At 38.1% G+C, this 21,970-nt stretch overlaps 1 protein-coding gene across 1 annotated transcript in view; it reads right to left on the reverse strand.

The window, feature by feature from the left end:
- Hdac9 (histone deacetylase 9) overlaps positions 1-21,970 on the reverse strand; it is a 792,898-nt gene that overhangs the window by 332,457 nt on the left and 438,471 nt on the right. Inside the window, exons 9-11 of the mRNA XM_051144941.1 lie at positions 17,517-17,639; positions 14,513-14,723; positions 13,849-14,066 (exon numbers count right to left, since the gene is read on the reverse strand). Of these exons, the coding sequence (XP_051000898.1) occupies positions 13,849-14,066; positions 14,513-14,723; positions 17,517-17,639 (552 nt within the window). The remainder of the gene's footprint in view (positions 1-13,848; positions 14,067-14,512; positions 14,724-17,516; positions 17,640-21,970) is intronic.

Below are 21,970 nucleotides of genomic sequence, written 5' to 3' on the forward strand. Positions count from 1 at the left end.
TACTCATTTCTCCTCTCTTCTGTGCTATTCTCATCTTTATTTTTTCAGAAAAACCTTCCCTTTCACAACAAAACCTTAATTCCCTTTCCTTGCCATCAGTTTTCCTTCTTTGGTCACTTTAAAATCTATGTTGGTTAGGTTTTCATCCACAGCATTTGACTCAAATCTTTCTTTTGTTAAGGTAAATAATTAATAACAGCACAGAGGCAAATTCAGGTCGGTATTGTAAGAAATTTATTTTTATTTTTACTTATGATGTGTGTTTGTCATTATGAGCCTGCCATGGGGGGACAGTGGAGGACAATGAGTTAGATCCTTTGGAGGAACTGGAGTTACAGATGTCTGTGAGGAGGCTAAGAATGGCACAGGGGCTGGAATCTTGAGCATAAGTATTGAGAACCAAAGTAGGGTCGCTCTGGAAGAACAGCAAGTGCTCTCAACCATTGAGTCATCTCTCTACTGCTTGCCATCAGCCTCACCCTCCATGGCCATTTAAACAGGGTATTGACAGGTGTCAGGGACAGTAGAGTGAAAGAGTCAAACAAGATGCCAATCTCACCACCTTGGAAAGAAAGAGACTGTGCTCTCTAGTGCTGATGAACAGTACTGTTTACTAGAACAGAATTTCTCATCAACGGTAAGCATGTCAAAGTAAACTCAGATAAGACTCCGAATGTTTATAGGAAAAATATGTACTTTTAACAGAAAACTTCCTGAAATTTGACCTTTTAATGTATTTCAGAGATCATAGAAATGCCCTGGGATTGCCTCATCCAGTCCATGAACCCAACTGGCCCAGCTTTTCAAACTCACTGTTACAGATACATAGATGACATTGCAAGTAACATCTTTTCATGTGTAATTTAGAAGTAATGCCACATAGCCAGGGAGTTCCCTGAATTCATCGCTATTTCTGACTTATTAGCAGGAAGACGAGGATAAAAGCATCCGGAGTGAGCGATGTTGCCAATGCTTGGTCATAAAGGCACATGGCAAGTGGTCTCTTTCCAAGAACAGATTTCCACAAGGATTTGTAAAAGGGATGTTTCCTGGAAGAACAGAGGTTTATGAGTAGAGATTATATAGATATAAAATTTGGGGTTGAAAAATGCCTAATAACATCCTAACATTGTTATTTTATAAAGAAGGAATCTCAACAGTTCACGCAGCAAACTGTCTCTGACATTTCTCTTACTTTGTAAACTGCTAACCTGCACTTCCTGTTTACTCAGGTAATTAATTTTATTCCTTCTCACATCTCTGATGGAGTTGAAGAAGAAATTTAGTCTTACAATCAAGCTTAGATGTTTAGGGTTTAAGATAGGTCTTTTTTTAGGTCTAGATAGATGTTTTAAGTTGATAGAGATGAGATATTATAGATGTTGATTTACATTCAGAATTTTAGACTCATCAAGATAGGAAAGATGTTTTCTCCAAGGTTGCCTAATACAAATAGCCAAAACACTATGAATGTAACATGAATATAATTCCTGATTGTTTCATGGTTCTTCCTGCTGTATGTAGTTTATTTTGTTTATGTGTAATAATATAAATGTATATATAACATATTTTAAAAAGAAGAAATCTTATTCAAAAGAAACTGCCATTACCATGATCACAAAATGTGAATTTGTGACTTTAAAAAAGAAAGCATTTTATATTCTCCCCGCACTCCTGAATTTTCTTCTAAAACAGTCATATTGTGATGATAATTGAGCAGTGTAAACAATTCCAATTGCTCCAGAGAGCTTGCAATATTAACACTTCAGCAGAACCACTTAGCTATAAAACATTTAAACGGTATCTATCATAAACTTTAACTAGTACGAGATAATCTCTATTCCAATCACCCAAATAATGGTCTGGGCAAGCTCTGTCACTGAGAAAGCACCAATACCCCCATTCCATGAAGCAGGAATCTGAGCTTTATCCTTGTCTTTCTTGTATTTCTAGTGTATCAGTTAGCAAACCCATGGCAGTATGAAAGCACAGCATGTGTTGACAGAGTTCTTCATCCCTAACGCCACTCCTCTAGTCCTACGCACTATCATTTTTTTCTCCCTGAACTACAAGACACTCAACTCTGGGCTACCATCTAGTGCTCTGAAACTTCTCAAAGTTGAAGCTTCAGCAATTATTTCACTATGTTAGGTAACATCAGTTCTCAACAACAGTTGTCAGATAGCATCCCACCATGTTTACAGTAACAGCCAAATCTTTGTACATATTCCCATTTTATATGGACACTTCTTAAGTGTCCCATGACCTGGCACAGCTGACTTCTTGCAGCATATTGTAATATACCATTTATGTGCTCCAGATACCCTAGCCTCTGCCCATCTTGGAAACATAAATACAGCATGATGGCTCTTGCAGGAGACATTGACAAACTCTGTCATTTTGACTTCCTTACAACTAATGCTTGAGCTGGTTCCTTATAGAACTTACCTCTACTACCATTTCACTAATATATTTTTATTTACAGCCCAGATTACGATCTGTAATTATACTGTTACTTTTGTTTACAGTTATGGTTATTTGTGTTTCTCGCTGGAATTCAAATGTCCCAAGAGCACAAGCTGGATGCTTTTCATCCTTTTTTTTTTAATCCAAGTACCTCTTACATTACAGGGCACCTAAATATCTGAAGACATAATGCGTAGTAACTAAGTGTTCACAACTGCCCCTTCAGGCTCTTCTGCCTTTTCATCTTCTTTTCATCTTCTGAGGAATAAAGGTGCTCCTTGTGAACACTTGCATCATATTCTCGGATAAATGGGACATCTTGAAGCCCATGCACAGAGGGGGTTAACGTTAACTTTTTATTTTATTTTAGGTATTTGACTAAAGCTGTTTTCATTTAAACACTTGCATTTGCCAGAATGGAAAAATTAGCAATTAACATCAGCAAGGGAAATCCACAAACAAAGTCAACAGAGAAGTTCTGCCTGCCAGGTTTGACTTACTTCAGATTTTTAAAATGAAAAGTTACTTGGTACCATTTGTAAGTATTCAGATTATGTTGTTTTCTATGTGTTTTTGAACTCCAAATACAACCATTACAAAGATGGTACAGCCAACCCTTTTCTAATTCACACTGCTGCTGAGTGGCCACAGATGTTGGTTGGGAGATGTCTGCTTGCTCTCAGCAGGGTGGCAGGATCTCTCTTTAGTTGAACATCTGGAGGTGATCCCCCAGCAAAGCCAGCCTGTTGCCTTGCTGGCTAGAAAACAAGAGCCGGAACATCTGTGTGACAGATAAATGCACAAGCCTGGAAGAATCTCTGCTGAGTCCCCATCTGTAAAACACACTGTGCTGTCTGCCTGACAGCAGGTGAGACACTGTGGTGGGAACTCCAGCTGAGATGAAGACAGGGCCTATATAGCACCTCCTCTCCCTTTAATGTGTGCTCTTCCTTATCTGTCATTGTGCTCTCAAGTCTTTAAACTACTTTACTGCCATTGTGCAGACAGAGAGAAAGCCACAGACAGGGCACAACCGATCTGGGATGGGGTCACCCATGGACATACAGTTACATGAATATCTGCCAGGTACTATGGCAAATGGTCCAAATTCCTCAACTTCAGCGAAACTCTCTAATTCATTTCTATACCTCCTATGGTTAGATGCAATCCATAATTTCTGCGTTTTATATATCAAGATAAAAATCATATATTCTCTTGATATATGATATAAATTAATTAAATACTGTTTCAGAGTTGTATTGCTAATTTCAGCATATTAATACATTAAGCTCATTGCTATGAAAGTTATATTGCTCTGTTCCAACCCTATAGATAAAGTACAAGCATAAATGCTTTTCATTATAATAGCTAAAATTTAAATTTAAATATTCTCTACAAAAAATCTTTCATTTGGCCACAAAAAATTTCTTAATTTATGAAGCATCAATATGTACCAAGGGATAAATCCATTCTTGATCACTGATGCCTTTATGGCATGGGTGTTCTGATTCAACTGTTCTGCAAAACAGCCTTCACACAGCTCATCACTTTAAAAAAATTCTGTCTCAGATTTTAAGACAGATTTTACTCAGGCAACAGCACAAGTCTGTCTTTCCACCCCCCCCCCTTGTTTTAAATAAATGTAATATTCTCCTGTTGGAAAATAAGACCTTTTCCTTAAGCTCCAAGGAAACTAGACTTAAAAATAATGATAAAATTTTGTCTCAATTCACAAATAGATCAGGTATGTACCAACTGTTCTCAAAAACAACATGCAGAACTTGGAGGGCTTCCTTTTTTTTTTTTTTTTAAAGATTTATTTACTTATTATTATGGATACAGTGCTCTGCCTGCATGTATACCTGCAGGCCAGAAGAGCGCATCAGATCACATTACTGATGGTTGTAAACCACCATGTGGTTGCTGTGAATTGAACTCAGGACGTTTGGAAGAGCAGGCGGCACTCTTAACCACTGAGCCATCTCTCCAGGTCAACTTAGAGAAGAACTCCAGCCTCAAGGCCAAAGACACTGCGTCATTTTGCTTTCTGTGCATCTTACTAAAATAATCAGTGGAGCCAGAATTAAAGGGCAAGAAGATAGTATCTCTAAATATTAGTTCATACTTCTATATATCCTTTCTTACTTAGTATGTATATTAATCTAAAAGACCAAGTGAATTTTTGATAAGTTAATCTGTATCTTTTTAATTCTCAATGATTAACAAAACAGGGCTGCAATGAAGACACCTGGCTCTCAGAACTTCTTAATATTTCAGTGACTATTCCTTTCTGGGAATAAGGCTCAACACATCCTCCACTTAGTTACTTTGAGTGAGTTGTCCATCTGGTCTTTCATTCCTTCAACCATTAATTTGTTAAATATTTACTGTGGGGACCTGGGAAGACAGTGGTTTGTGAAACAAGTCCCCAGGCCTGAGAAGGGGATATGGAAAGAAGAATTGGAAATGGAACTTAGTATGCCAGAAAACGATGAGGAAGGAGAGTTTACACTGAAGCCACTCCATAGGGAAGGCCGAGTTGAACTGGACCACAGTGACAAGATCATGCACAGAGAGGACACAGAGGCTATAGGTATTATGTCATGGTCACCATAGAAGATATAATTTGAGAGGTAAGATAAGACAAAGCTTTCAGAAAATACAACCTTAGCAGAAGAGTACAGAGATTTCTTACAAGTTTTTCTTGAGATACTAGGTATCTTCCACACCTTGAGTTTTTTTTTTTTAATAAAAATAACACTGTCATTTTATATCCATTAATATAATATTGGAATGTATCCTTCATAATCTCCTTTCTAATATTGGGCAGGTAGAATATTTAAAATATTTTCTTCTTTCATTCTTTAGGGGAAGAGCTAACACTTGAAATATTTTCTTCTTTCATTCCTTATGTGTAGAGGCAAAAGGAATAATGGGAGGAGGAATTTTATTCTTGGTGGCTTTGCAGTGGGTCTCAGTGGAGACAGTAGCTCAAATGTCAGTGTCCTCCAACCACTCTCCTCGTCTATTCCTGCCCCTCTCAACTTCTCCACAGTGATCAATCCTTCCCTCTTGCAAACTGAAAGCAGTTCAGGTACCATGTAAGAGTAGGGACAGGGAACCCAGATGAGCAATGATCAAGCAAGAATGAACAGTAATTCGGCAACTGAATTTTTTTAATAATGCCAAAAATATAGGATTTTATCTGAGGTCTTTCTATTTTCATATATGACTAGAAATTGGAAATATTTCGACACTTAACAGGCCCACAGAGACAACTCTCAGCCTGGATCCTGCACCCAAGGTTGACTCTTTGTGATCCCTGAAAGTAATTCTTTGAGCATTTTATAGAGTATACCAGATAGAGCTTTGGGTTGTATGTTATTAATATAAACAATTTCCTGTGTTTGTGATATGCCTTGTTTTCTATCCTTAGTTTAAAAAACATAATTACTTTGCCAGGAGGTAGATTAGAAGTGGACTGCAGAGGAACGGCAGGAGGGAAGTTGGGGGAGTCATTATATGCAGCGATTGTGGTAATCATATGACAACATGTATTTGTCAGAACTCACTGAACTGCGTAGCAAAAGGAATCTGTTTTACTGTGTGGAAATCACATTTCAATAACCATAACATTGTTCCGAAGAGAAAAGAAGGCCTGCTCCATGATGAACGCAGATGTACATGAGGGGGCTGGTGCAGAATATGGTGGCTTGGCTCACAACAAGTGCCTGGTGGCTATTGAGGCAAGTGCTATAGTGTGTGCTGTGGAAACATTCTACTGCTTTCAGACAGGCGTTTTACTAACCTAATACGGAAAACAACTATAGCGCTGTCTAAGAATACACGTGCCGTGGTTTGCGTGGGGATTGCCATGTTCATAGAGCTCTGCCACAAACCCTGTCCTCTCAAGCCATCCTCTTCTCTAAGCCTCTGAAATGCATTCAATAGAGAATGACTGGATACAAGGTTGAATACTCTGACCAAAGTTGCCGAACTAATAAATAATTGCAGGAGGCTACAGAAACTTCACTTGGAGAGAAATGGACTCGGTTTTGCAGTTGTGGGGTCTGTGTCCTGCACAAGCGTCTTTGCTTATAATTGTCAGTTTACAGGTCTAAGGGACAGTCCAAGAAAAGAGCATGCTTTCTTTATCTTCACTTACATTATTTACCATAATGGTTGTAAATATGCTAAGTCGTTTGTGGGGTATCATTAGTTCTTCTGTGCTAGCCCTGATTTTGTTGACTTGAGATTTTATAGCTGGAGGATGAGTTAATAGTAAAAGGGTGATGGTGGAGGATCATAGATCTGTGTGAGGCTCATCCTAGGGAAACCGGAATATTCTGAACAGATGACACTTGGGGATCCCATGACCCCTCAGCCTGAAAAACATTTATAGAAAGAGCTTAGGGCTAAGAAACAAAAGTGGAACTAAACTTGGGGACTTAAAAGCTACTCAAACCCTAAGAAAGAAACTGGTGTACATTTGCCGTTGTTAATTCTATAGATATCTTAAGCTATGTTAAAATCTCATTACCCAGTCTTAGTTATTTCATTCTGTCATTTGAAGGTATTTGTCAGAGTTGAGAACAACCAAATTATTTAGCACTGTGCTCCTTTCGAAGTGCCTGGAAACAACATCAGGCAAGTTGTTCACATGGTTTCCTTCCCCAGACATTTTCTTTCCCCTGGTCTCTTACCTCATGGTCCTATTCAGCTATATATTTTTTTTTTATTCAATAAAAATGCCTCTGAGTAGATTAACAGTGCAGGTTGAAAAATAAAGGTTGAGGTCTCTCCCTTGATCCTGCAGCTATGAGAGCAAACGGGAGATGTTTATGAAGACTAGGTATTACTCCACTGGAACGGTCACTTGGTTTCATTTCCAAACACAAGATTTCATCATATCTAATAATAAAGCAACAAGCAATTTTCTGTATATTATAAACCATCAAGTTGTAATTATATAGTGAAATGCTTTTATATAAATTTTCCATGGTGATGTAAGCTGGTTTTGTAGCATAAGTGGATTTTTTAAAAGCACGCCACATACCTACAAGGATCTATTTATATTGGCCTAACCATGTCAAAAACAGAATCTATTTAAGAGAAAAGTCAAAGTTTCTTTTATAAACCTCAACAGATAGATAAATAATTGAGGGAGCTTTTTTTACTGTAATAAAAACTGCCTTCAATGGGTGCTAACGGTTTTGAAGATACTATCCATCTAATAGGCAAAATGTAATCCTAAATTGGTGATTAAAAGACTCTGCATGGGAACAAGCTGTCAGATGGATGGAGAAAAATGAATCCTGACAAGAGTAATGCCCAGTTTCCTAAATGAAAGCACCGTTCAAGTTTCTACTCATCAGTTTCTTAAGACTGAAACAAGGCATTTCTCAGCCACCCACCCGTAGAGGGGATGCCAACATTTGCATTTCAGCAGAACAGGATAAAGCCAGTAAACTTTCATCTATGGGCTTGTTCAGAACTCCTGTAAGAAGATGGTCTGAGCCTCACAAAACATGGCCTTGTGGCAGCACGCAAGAAGGAAGTACAACGTTGCCTGGTTGCCACGGGGCTCAGGGCTAAGCGCACATCTACGGTGGGCTGTCTGCCAGCTCTGGCAGCCTTGCTCCAACAAGGCACCCGAGAGAGTCGCACCACCAAGGCCTCCTATGCCGACTTCCAAGCAAGTGAGTACCTGAACGAAAGGCAATGCGCAGGAAACTGGAAGCTGTGTGGGGAAATGGGAGTTTGTCATCATCTTGGCAAATCTAAAGCAACACAAAAATCACAGGGTGACTTTGCTTTTTAAAAATCTATGTCTGCTTCGCTTTGAAATGTGAGCTCTGTAGCTTTATGACATAAAGTAGCAAGAGCTTCTCATCCGCTTAGTGACAAGAACGTGACTGAAGTCACTGACACAAGGGTTGAGAACAGACTCTAGCTCTGTGGACAGGAAGTGCTGTCAGCTGGCCCACCTTAATGAAATCCCTGGAAAATTAACATTCTTGGTGATTTTTAAAGATGAAGGCATAATGCATAGAAGGATGCTGTCATGGAGAATTCAGCTCGTAGTAGACACTGCATGTAAAGGAAGCTGGTGATATTTAAATTTAAGCTAGGAGGAGCAGAAAATGGGGAGGTGCAGACCACAGAAAAGATATACACTAAGGTAGACAGGTTTAGCACATAGAGCTGAGGTGGGCACAAACCTTAAATTATGCCTCAAAATTTAACCTCATAAGTAAATCAGAAATAGTGTTATATTTATTAGAAAAGCCCAATATGAAGTACAAATTTGCTTATGAGTATGAACTATGGCTTCATAATTGGTGATATTTTAAGATATGCATGTCTATAGGGTTGTTTATCTTCAAAATAGCTTTGGCAAAATGCATGCTGTTTCCAATAGTACAAATGGTAATCCTATGTTAGCACTGAATTCAGGAAGGAAACACATACATGCCATGTTTTCATGTGACTACTGACGTGAAAGAATATACTCTCGGGGTGCTGAGTATAAATGAATGGTGACAAGGAATGGCTATAAATCTTGGGGAGTACAGAGGATATATAACATCGATTAATACAATTACAATAAAAGGAATGAATGAAACAGATACAACTTGAATCAAGGGACAAAGTCTCTCCCAAAATGCCAAGGAAACTCCCTATTTGTTCAGCTTTGGAGTTGAGCAGAACTATAAGTTGCCTTGCTTGTCAGAAGAGAACATCTACCTGTGTTAAAAGGCAACACAGAACATCTGTTTGGCCTTCAACTTACTATTTTTGTCTTAGACATATTTTTATTATGATAAAATAGTACTCATGTCAAACTGCCTAGTATCATGGTAATAAATAAATAATAAATGCTTATATCTAGGCTGAACCTTGACATACATAAGATATCATCTCTTGAATTATCTTTGTTTAAAAAATGTGTTGGCTTATATCCAGCCATAGGAATGTGTAAGATATTTATCACAGAGCCAGAGAGAAAAAACTGAAAGGAAAAAGGAAAGAAGTTTCATAAACACAAAATAATCAAGAGCGGTAACTAAACAAATCTCAAATGTTGTTTCCTCAAAAAAGTTCAATTTCCATCCTCTTGTCTCTGCCCTGATGCTCAGCACAATGTGATGGTATTTGAGCCCACCTCTTCTTCCTCGAGGAGGGTGGATGCAGATTACTGGTGCCTAAGGCAGTGTCTACCCAAACTAAGAATTCAATGGTGATCTCCTGAGTGAGTACAAGCAGCTTGACATGTGAGTCAAATTTGTGTTAAACTCCAGATCAAGTAGATTTAATGAGATGAGTATTAAAAAAGTAAATGTTAGAGAATGTATTAAAATTTCAGTTAAAGCAGAAACTATTGGACACAAATCAATGTTATTTTATTAAGACTACAACAGAATGACATTGCGGGGGTTGGGAGGACATGGGACGCCAGAGATCTGTGTTAAAGTACTCAACTCAAAAGCCTAAAAGACATTCTGGAAAACAATACTCCCAAAGTGACATGGCTGGGTATTTGTGTCTTTGTTAAACTATGTTTAAAAAATCATCAATATGGGCAAGCCACTGTGTTTCCTTTTAACTCGATCACAGTTTTATTGTCCAGGGGGAAACACTGGAAACATATAATCGCAAAGTGGGCTCAGGAGAAAATTTCCCACATCTTATTTTTTGGGGGACAGGGGCATCTTTTACATTTTTGTGAAATTTTTCTTTTGTGAACTCTATTTGCCTCCCAACAGGAGAAACAAAACACGTTGGAATAAACAACTGCCTTCTTCTGGTTGTAGTATAAAGCAACTGCTTTTTGTTTTGTGTCTTAAGGTTCACCAAAACATAAGACATCATAGTATAAACACACATATACTGGAAATAAAAATACACATTTAAAAAAGTGACAAAGACCAACAAAGAAGTGATATGAGAAGATTTCTGTATGGTTAAGCACCTCAGAGTTCCTCCTATGGAAGCAGAGCATTCGCAGTCAGGAAGAAAAGGAGAAATCATTCCAAATGAGTTTGCTCTCTGACCTGAACTATCCTCTCTTTCAAGTTGCTCCCATTACTTGCTGGCAAACACTGCAATAAAAATCTTGCATTTCTGCTAGTCCTTGAGCATTTATAACATAATTACAACAGGCAAGTAATATTGGGAGACACAAAATACCCCATGTGAAGCACACAGAAATAGAGACAACAGGTAATTAAATAACCAGGTAGGATTAATAATTTCGTATTATATTTTTCAGAAGCGCTTCAAAATTGAAATATGTTGTACTGAGTATATAAAGTAGAGGTTCCCTTCTAAACTTTCTAAGGATTATTGGCAATTCAACCATATCCCTGAGGTTTCCAATCATGAACGCCAACTATTTAACCTGATACTGGTTTAGAAATAGCCTTGTTTTTAAAATTTGTATTACACTTTACTTATTTATTTAGTTTATGTGTATGACTATGGGTACTCATGTGGAGGTCAGAGAAGAACTGGAGGGATCTGCTGTCTCCCTTTCCCTGTTGATCCTAGGATCAAACTTAAGTCTTTGGGGAGACAGCAAGCACACTTAAATCGATCATCTTAACAGCCCAGATATCTTTATTTTTAACTATGTTCTCATTTTATATTTTTTTTCTCTAAGTACTTGGGGCGGGGGGAAGATGTATAAATGCTGAAAGACTTAAAGGAAAAACTATTTTAAGCATGCCATTTGCACACCTACATTTTCACATATGCTTTATTTCCTGTTATGACTACTCATGAGTGAGGACCATGATTTTATGATGCCAACTATTTGCTCCAGTTGGAAAGGATTATTACATCAAGGTTCATCCATGCTAATAGAAAATGACAAAAGTTTCTGAAGTTATTTCTTACTTATAATCATTCTAAGGAAATGGATAGAATACAACAAATATCATTCAGAGACGTAGTGACTATTGGCATCTAAGTCATGGCTATGACTCAATAAAAAGAAATATCCTCTTCAGCTTGGAAGAAAGGTGAACAGTAGTTACTTGCTTCTTGATGGTCCCATTGGAAACACTTTAAAAATACAATATTAGTACAATATTTATTTAATATGATTCTTCTCTGTTTCCTTAGACAATTGAAGACAGCTAAAATATTTAAGAATCCTGAGAATATCCAATGCACATATGCCACTTGATTAAACATATGGAATATATATTTGGAGAAAAGCCAACTGGAGACCTGTTTGAGTAATCTAAACACCCGAGCTGAGAGGAGCTAACATATAGAGATCAGCTTTGCACTTTGAAGTTTTCTGGCCTCCATTTTACTTAATTAAGACAAGATTTAATAATCAAACCACTGTATAAATGTATACCTCAAAGTATAGGTTTGTTTCTAATTTGGGGTAGAATTCTTAACAGATTCCAAGGAATCAGCCCCACATGGGAAAGGTTGCTGATAAGATTTTCTTTGCCCATTGCTCAAATGCAAAAGCCTGCTTTTCATCTTAGTTTTATCCTGAAACTGAGCTGAGCATCCGCCTGCCAAAACCTCTAGTGTGATACCAAAGAGAAAAATGTGGCATTAGCATCCCATCTGAGTCTGAAACAATGACAACTCTGGGTCATAAAAAGTAAATTCTAAATTATTCTAAAGGTACTCATTTACCACATGTAATTTCAAAGAGACACACTTAACCAATTTATCAACAACAGAATACACCCATGTATTTTGATAAATGTTAAAAAATGAGTGCCAGCAGAGAATTAGCCAATTCAATATTAGTTTTATAAGCTAACTTAACTTCAAGTCAAAAAAATAAAATAGGTGGTCAAAAATATGATTCCCAATCCTTCATTCCATATAAATTTCTCTCAATGGGCATTAAAAAAAAACGTGGAGTTGTCTTAAGTTGTTCTGGAAGGCCACAAAACAACAAACTTCACTTTACCACTATATACTAAACCTGTACATTTAAGCTGTTGAACGTTGCAAGAGGCAAAGAAGGAAGTTAATTACTTCCTGAAGAAACTGATTCGATAGAAAGGAAGTCAACAGTTGTAGAGAAATGCATTCATGCTCAAATGATTCAGAAGGAGTCTAGGTCAGTCTTCTCCACTTTCCTGACGCTGCAACTGTTATTAGGATTCCTCATGTCGTGGTAACCCCAAGCATAACTTACTTTCATTGGTACTTCATAGATAATAATTATGCTACTATTATGAACTATAATGTGAATATCTGTGCTTTTCATGGTCTTAGGTGACCCCTGATGCCCCTAAATGGGTAACAGCCCACAGTAAGAGCCACTGGTCTACACCCTTAGTGAAAGAAGGTTGGAAAGAGCACAACTCCACCTCAATACCTCAACCCACTCACAATACGCAATCTGCACAATGCAAGGGACTAGGCTGGACAAAATGTTCTTAGTATTGCTCAGAACTGCTTGGGATTCTATAGCCCACGTTCTTCTCATGACTCCATCATTGAGTGAGACCCAAGAAGAAAGGATCATCTTCAGGGGACCTTGCAGTAAGGTTTGCCCAAGAGGAAGACCTCACTCTTACTGTCATGAGTCAGATGTAAAGGGCAGTGATGCCATCTGTGCCCACCAGGGTTTATTTTGCTGTGCTCTGTGTTTTACACTGTAGCAAAGCATCTACCAAGCTGAGCCGCGTATCTATTCATCAGTAAACAGTAATGCCTTTAGGACATGCTGTGTGTCACAGAGTACAGTAGACAGAGAGGGATTATTTCCCTATGAATTTCCAGAATGTGCTTTCCGGTGCTGTTGGATACCATTATTCTGTAATCACTGCTTCTTTGTGGTTGGTTTAGTAGGAAAACTCAGCATGTATTATGGTACAGACCATAATCATTGTTTCAGCACGAATCAGGGTGCTAGAAAGAAGTTGCCGCAAGTTTCAGTGAAATTGTTTCAAATAAATTTTTAGAATGAAATAGGCATACTAAAAAATAAGTACAACCTAGATGGAAATATATTGCCAAGAAATACAATGCTGGCTTACACTGTCCTATCAGCCAACAACTGTGTAACCTTTCTGACTTGTCAACCCGCACATTTACCCAGCATCACACGTGAGACTCATGCACACAGGGCTTATGTGTCTGCGAATTAAAACAAACACCTTCTCAAACCTAAATCATATTGTTAACCCGTGATCTCAATTTTGCTTCAACTGTCCTGTGAACACAAAAACGATGGAAATAGTGATGTTGTCATCCTGTCCTTCAACCCAGACAGCTGGGCAAGGATGGGGACCTTTGCACTATGTCTGCTCCCAGCATTCTCTTCTCATTCCCAGTAACAAGAGCCCTGACTTGGAGCCCAGGGCTCATAATATTTAACTCTCCTTCTTGGCTTACTTTGTTCATGTGGATCTGCTGCTGGTATTGTTTCTGCTTCTCCAGGAACTGCTGGTGCTGCTGCTGAATGACCAGCTGAGCCAGAGTGCTCTGAGGCAAAGGTGCAGACTGGGTTCGATTCAGGGGTCGGTGACGGGGCAATTTGTGGGTACCTCTAATGCCTGGTGAAATTCTTTCTTTTGTTGCCAAAGGAGACTGAGGATGTAAGGGAACTCCACCTGAAAAACAAAATGTGAGTGTGTGTGTGAGAGAGAGAGAGTGTGAGTGTGAGTGTGTGTGTGTGTGTGTGTGTGTGTGTGTGTGTGTTAAACAAAGACATGCTGATACCTAATTCTAAGAGAAGAGAAGAAGCATTTCCCAAACAGACAACTTAAGAAGGCTCAGTTGAGACTGGAAGGCATAAGTGTAAAAGCCTTGATCAGGAATATGTCTGTGTAGTCAAAACACAAACCAGTCATGCAGTTTATTATATATAAAGGGTCCCTCCCAGCTCTGCCCCACAGATCAGAAATACATAACGATCATAGCTCCTCCCACAGTGTCATGCGTTTGGCCCTTGTACAGCAACAGGAACTGTTCTTAAAGTTTTGAATTAAAGAAATGTCACAGCAGATCACTGATAATAGTCCTAAAAGGACTTGGGAATAATGTCATTGCTAGTTACCAGTCACAAGAAGCTTTTGCTGTCGCATTTGTTCCTTCAACAGTAGGTGCTGCAGGAGGGCCTGGTGACTGCTGTTGGGTTTTCCCTCCAATGCTACAGGAGCATGGCTGGAGGATGTTGCCATGCCACTGCCATACTGGCCAGGCAGAGGAACACCTTGCCTGAGCATCTGTGTCTCACACTTCTGCTTTTCTTTGAGTGAATTAGACGCCTGAGTCAAAAAAGAATGAAAACATTAGTGCTCCTTATCCCTGTCATCCCTCTGGTCATTATGTAAGTTACTTACGTCTAGTCTAGATTCTGAAGAAAATGGACAGTACTCTACTTTTACACTAAAAGAATTAACAAGAGATACAGTGGAGGCACTAGAAACAACTTAGCATTGGATATTAAGGAAAATTCTTGTTAAATATTGAAAATAAGAGTAAACACAAACTTTCAGCTATGTAGGAAGAACAAGTTTAAATGTTTTGTCGTATATCTTGGAGGTAATCAGCAGTCAAATAACAAAATATACATTAACATGTCTTAAGGAGGAGCTAAGTGGCTAAGTGTTCTCACCAAAAAAAAAAAAAAAAGTATAGAAAGTAAATGCATACATTAAGCTTAACTCATTACACTGGACAGATCAAAATGCCATGTTATGAACTATAAATACATGCAATTTTTATGCATCAACTTAACAAAAGGTTAAAATAAATTTCAGGCTTCATAAGTAGGAAGCTTACTTCTAAAATACTTTAAAAAGCACTGTATGAGCAAAAGGTACATTGGAACGTTAAGATTTACTCAAAGGAAAGCTATCACATAGAAGAAGATAAGGCAGTCGATAATTCTAGAATTCAAGAAAAACACAAAATATACATTATAATAACATCTCTAATTTTTCACAGATATTTAAGTTTCAAATATTTAAGTTTAAAATAAAATTCTCTCACTCAGTGAAGACTGGTACAAATAGACAAGAATTTGATTTAAATATGTATTTTCTACTAATTCATAACAGATCCCTACATCTCTGAATATTAAAAATGACAACCCAGATACTTTTGTATAATAAAGTAAACTGCAAGTGAAATCAGATATCAAATAAAAGTGTTATTAAGAACTTGAAAGGCATGGTAACACAGTAATGATGCCATAATAATTACATCATCAAGAGCAATAATGAATTATCCTATTCAAAAAAATTTAATGAATGGTGGTCATTTTGGTATTACAAAAGCAGAAGTCTAATACCTCAAAATTATGTGGCATGTTTCTTTTCAAAACTTATGTTTCATCTTTCAAAATTGCTGTGCACCAGGGAGGCAAAACAATTTTCAATGATGGAGAAATTGAAGGACGAAGAGGTAAATGGTTTGCCTGAGTCACAGTGCGGGTCAATCCAATGTATACCACACGAGTGATGCCTGGCCCAGCCTCTTTTCCTTAAAGTCTTCTGCTGTGCAGTGGGGGAAGGGAGTATTAGAGATCCTGCTGCCAGGCAAGGCTAAGCTTGAGAAATTAATTGTGAAGGCCTCATCCACACCAAAATGGAAGCAAAGAAAAATGAAACTAATCCAAACCACACTGGTTTATTCATCCAATGGGACAAAATGGCATTGCTATTGATGCACAAAACATTCTGGCTTTAGAACGGGTCCTTTGGGAAAATTTTTTTTTTCTTTGACCACATTAAAAGTGGTGCATGTATGAGTTAGCAAGAGCTGGTGGCTGAGAGCACAGAAAATGGTGGCACCTAAATGCCATATGGTGTCTCAAAGAAGTGTAAGGGTTGGTATTTCTATACCATTAAAATAAATGCCAGAGGAATATAAATATTTTAGTAAGTGTGGATTTCAAGATTCCCACGTCTTATTTCTAGTTTAATTCCTACTTCCATTTTACATTTCATTAGATAAACTGTTTACAAATCCCTGGAATTTCAGGAGTGTATCTAATTCAGGATTTTCATGCATTTCTTCTGTAAATCTTGGATTATAGAGGCCACATCCTAAATCTGCCTTCTCTTCCCATATGGTATATAATCATAGAAGATGATGACATTATATTCTATTAATAATACAGATGTAATAAAATTTTAGAGCTAATAAAAATATCCGTCTCAAAGATATATATGACTCTAATGTACTGGCCTTAGGAGAATGCTTGACGAGTGAGTGCTACAACTGGTGAAAAGGGTGGGGGACAGCTTTCACCTCTATTGTCTACCATCTGATTTCTATGTATGGACAGTTCAATTTACTAACATCTGTGATGGATTATCCTGTGCAAAGCTGATAAATATTTTATAACAAGTAAAATATATATTATTTTAGAGAATGTGTATAAAATTGTTATTTCTGTCTTCTCTTAGAGTAGACAATTACCCCTCCTGAAGATCCTATTTCAGTTGTCAAGGTTTTTAAATCAAGTAATTCTCTTGACGTCTCCTGGGAACAGTAAAATGTTGTCCTTGAGGAGCTTTTCCAGATAGGTATTCTTTCCAACAGAATCGGTGAATGCCTAAAATAAAGTCACCCACAAATTCGTTTCTATAAATATGCGCTGCTCTGTGTCACTGGCTGAACCTCTGAGCTCTGGCCCAGAGGAGGCTCAGTTCTACCAATCCTTCACTGGGTCTGTACTCTTGGGCATTTAAATTCCCCAGACTCAGCTTCCTCTACTGTAAAAATGTGGACCATAATCTCTTCTTCACAGGAGGGATGTTGGAGCCACTAAATTTGTACATGTGAAGACTGCCAACTGTTTTTACATTGAAAGTCATTACTCAAGTGAGTTATTTGTACATGATTGCATGAACCAGTTCTCTGATTTGAAACTGAGCTGAGTGCCTTTGAACAAAGCAGAAAAGAGCAAATCATGAGGGGTGGTGGTGGTGGTGGTGCTGCTGCTGCTGCCTCTCGCGAGGCTCTCAAGCCTAAATACACAAGAAATAAAAGAGAGTTCTTGTACAAATTGCCACTTGCACAGGTTTAGGCTGAGGGGTGCTATGACTCACATTGAGTGGGGATGGCACTGCTGGGAGTCCCAGGGTGATGTTGGGCAGGGAGGGGGACGTATAGAGGCTCAGCAGGTTCAGGGAATCCTCGTGAATTAGAATGCGCTGCTGCGGAGCCAGTTGCTGTTGAAAAAGAATGAGAGAAGGAGATTCTCAAAACATTACAAAGTCATCAATTTTCTTAGTAAATGTTCAAATTTCATAACTCAGTTTCTATATTATCATAATGAAGAAAAGCATTAAGTACTTACATTTCGTTTCTGTATCTAAGATTTATAGTATAAAATGAAAATAATTTTTTTTTATCTGAGTCATAAAGGATGGTGACAGACCCTCTATTTTCATTGTGAAAATTTCCTTTGAAAATACAGCTTTGTGGAATATAACTAACATGCTTGTCATGTCTCAGAAAAATACAAGGATCACAGCTGGTGATGCTGGTGAGCACTTATAAACCTCATAAAACAAGTAAGAAAAATAACTTAATCAAATAGTCCTAGTTTTGACCATAGTTTTATTTCATTTACTGAGAGGAAACTGAGGAGTTTAAAAAGTGCATATGAATCACATTTTAATATAAAAGTATTAATAAACTGTGGGTGGTGTTATTTCACATCATATACTTTCAAAACTAAATTTTAAAATATTATGAGATTTCTATTCCACAATAATCTACATTTACACTGAAATACACGTGACGTTTTGGCATCTCGGTACTTTTTTTTTTTTTTTTAATATAACAAGTACCTTTTTAATCCAACACTAAGAGATGTGTGTTCCCACATGTGGTTTACTATGGTTGCTTGACTTACGTTCTCTGTTTAACTCTTGCTCCCCTCCCAGGACTTTTATACAATGAGAGTTACAAAGGTCTTATTAGACTAGGGAACTCTGGCCTGATATGGTTCCCAAGGGTACAACATCCTGAAAAAGAATACTCCATGTAACAGTATGACACAGTGACTGCTTTCTTCCCAAACAAAAAGCATATGGGACTCCAATAATAGACCACCTCCAAGAGAGATATTGCACACACGGGCTTTGGCTAAAGTAAATATAATAACTTGTCAAGCATGTTTGGGGGAGCTGTAGATTTTCCTTGGGACAAACCTGGGATATCAATTAACAAGGGAAAATATGTGCTAATACAATGCAACCTCAGAATATCCCTGAAGAGTGATGCGCCACCAAAACACAGGATGTTATTCCAAAACGTTATCTCAATCATACAGCTGTTTGGAGATGAGTCTCAGCCTTAACATAACACAAGCAGAAGCTCAGAGTAGAGTTTTTCCATTGCAGCTTGGATCTCAGGCTGGGTTTCTCCTTAAAAGAACATGCCAGCTATTCATGCATGAACATCACGTGTTATGTTGAACTATTAATGCTCCATTGAGTTTATATGGCAAAATTAAAGTTGTCTAAAACCCCAAAGCATGAAAATTACTGGGAAAGATTTTTAAATCATAGTGTGGGAGATTATAATTTTATTTTAGGAGCTATCAGTAATTGTTGTGTATCTGTTCAAAGTAAAATAGCAAGTGGCTATTTTGTTTATACAATGGGATTTGAAATAATTTTTAGTATATAATATATGCATGGACCACAAAAGATACAAGGAAATAAAGTTATTTTATTAGGTTACTGGAGGCAAATACTATTTTAAAATGAAGAAATAGCCCACTCATCTGAATCCATAGAAGAGAAAAATGTGACAAAATTGGAACTTTAATTAAGAATTACCATTCAAAATTGTGATGTTTCCCATAGCAGGGGCCTTACAGGAATATAGCACAGGCCTCAGAGATGACGCTGTCTTTGTGTAACTGAGATGACTTTTGTATGCTCTGTCACCCCACTGCATGAAGACAATGCACTTGGGTGGAAATTGAGTTCTTAGAAGTGGTGACAAGAGCAGCTGGTAGGCTGCGCACACTGGCTTTAGCTGATGTGAAGGGATTTGTTGATATTCCTTCTCTAGGTTTGCAGGCTCCAGCAATCTAATATATAAATTCTGTGGCTCCATCTCTCACAGTAGTACATTAATTTCCAGTGTCTATCAAATACCAAGCCCTGGAGGTTAGCGTCTTCTTTAGTAACACTCCCAAACTACTTCATGATCATAGTTCAGATAAGGAGACAGAGGGAAGGGAAAGAAGCCTGAAGCCTTCCAGTGGGACCAGCAAAGAAATCTCTACATCCACCTTACCCTACAACTACCACCTGCGGAATGGAGGCCAAAGAAACAAGTAAGTCTCTGAGACACTCCCTAAGATTTACACAGAGATGCAAAGGGGAGAGAGTGGAAACCTGCTACAACGATAGACCTGGTGATCATACAGACAGGAGGATCTACAACCCACATAAAACATGCCCTAATATTCCCTGGAATTCAAGGAATATTCTCTGTCACCATGTCTGTGGTTGGTCTTCTTACAGACATTAATATCATATGGAGCTTGGGCACTGCTTGTCTCTCTCAACTGTAATAAGAATATATACACAGAGTCTATGGAAGTTTCCAGTGTTTGAGATCATACCTCATAGAACCAGACAACTCTTTATTCCACATTGGCTATTTGGACACAGCTTCCCCCAGCTAGAGTTTTCACAGGAGCAGTCTATCTGTTCTGGGTCAATGGCTCTTAATAAAGTCTGGAAGTATATTATCAACTGCTAAGTGCAGACAGATTGCGCAGAGCCATTTGCCTAGTCAGTGAGGGATTCTGATGTGTGCTCTCACAGGCTTGTGTGCTCTCACAGGCTTGTGTGCTCCCCACCACAGCACTGTGAAAAGCTCCCAGGGATCTGCAGGAAAACACAGAACTTTTCCAGGAAGTAGTTTTAAACAAGCTTGGGATCATCCTTGGAGCTCTATTGCTGAGATGTCAATATATTACAGCTTAGAGCATTGGAAAGATGTCTTTCACAAATGGAAACTTACACTACAGGCAAATGCACTACAAGCATGAAATGTAAGCCTAACATATGGCCTTCATGCAACCATTAACGATTAGCTCATCAGTGTTGAGTAAAGGTGTTAGGTGCAGGGCAGGCAAAGAAGGCCTACATCTCTCAACTGCACATGTTAAGAGAAAGGAGAACAAACATCAGTAGTTATAATCACTATTATTACATGAAAGTTAAAACATTTGTATACAGAATGAGCCTAGAGCTGGTGTGTGCGTGTGTGTGGGGGGGCTATATTCACATCTTATTAAGATCTTTCAAAACTGTATTTAATCTCTTTTCTCAGGATAATGTCAATTGGCAGGAGATCTTACAGATGAATAACATATATATAGACTGAAAAATATATGCCTCTCAAGAGGAGATACTCATTTGGCCACTGACAATAAGAAGCTACTGGTTTAAACAAAAGGAATCAGAGCTCTCCCAAAATGAGGACTGACAAAAATTAGAGAAATGGTCATTATCAATGTTCTGGGTGAGGGAAGCTAAAAGAGGTGCAATAGACAGGTACAGTAATTCTGGCCAACCTTTCAGATGCATCAACCATAACTACAGCACATACTATGGACTAGGGAAGCCTTGACTAGACATGAGAACTTTCAGGACATCTTTCTGGAAGCAATCAGGATGGGGTGGCGACACACCTTAGCATAGCTTACTTAGAACTAGTGAAGAAATTGTGGCAGCAGGAACCATGGATTTGTATAGTGATCAAAAGCATTCACAAGCCATTGCTGGATCTAAACACATGTTCAGTGATAAAAGTAAGAAATTAAATGAGGCAAATAACACTATGCCAGTCACATTGTCAAAAAATTCATAAGACAGAAGACAAAAAGTGCACACTATGTAAGAAAAAATACAGGCCAAATCATAGGAAAAGCCTAACTGCCCTGGAGGCAAGAAACAGAGAAGGGGACAAAGAAAAAGAGGAAAAGAAGAAGAGAATGAGTAAAAGAGTATGAGAAGGAGAGCAGGGAAGCAAATAAATGAATGCCTTTCTTACTGACACCTGGACTTGAGAACACATTCTCAAATATCTGCCGACTGTCAATAACACGCTTACAGGGAACGTGAACATAGATAGAATGCTCAGTCTGCTGAATATTCAGAATTATCTACAATTGGCCAGAAATTCAAAAAAGAAAATAAAAAAATACAAACCTTAGGTAAGAGATTTAGACTAGTAAAAAACGTTTCTTACAAGCTTTTCTCATCTGAGCTCTGCCACGTGTTGGACTGTGGATGGAGACAGCCACCTATCTTTCCTAGGAAACAGATTCTTTAGCACAGGACAGAGAACCCATGACTATCTTACGAGGTAGCATCCATGCCTGTCAGGATGGCCTCTAGGAAGACATACTCATGCCAATCAACTTTGACTTAAAAATTGTAGACTATTTAAAAACAAGACAGCCACATTTTAAAAGACACCTTAATGATATAATATTTGCAAACTGGCTCTAGCCGTATTTTTCAAG

The sequence above is a fragment of the Acomys russatus genome, chromosome 1, assembly GCF_903995435.1.
Source record: "Acomys russatus chromosome 1, mAcoRus1.1, whole genome shotgun sequence".
In the NCBI taxonomy this organism is placed as follows: domain Eukaryota; kingdom Metazoa; phylum Chordata; class Mammalia; order Rodentia; family Muridae; genus Acomys; species Acomys russatus.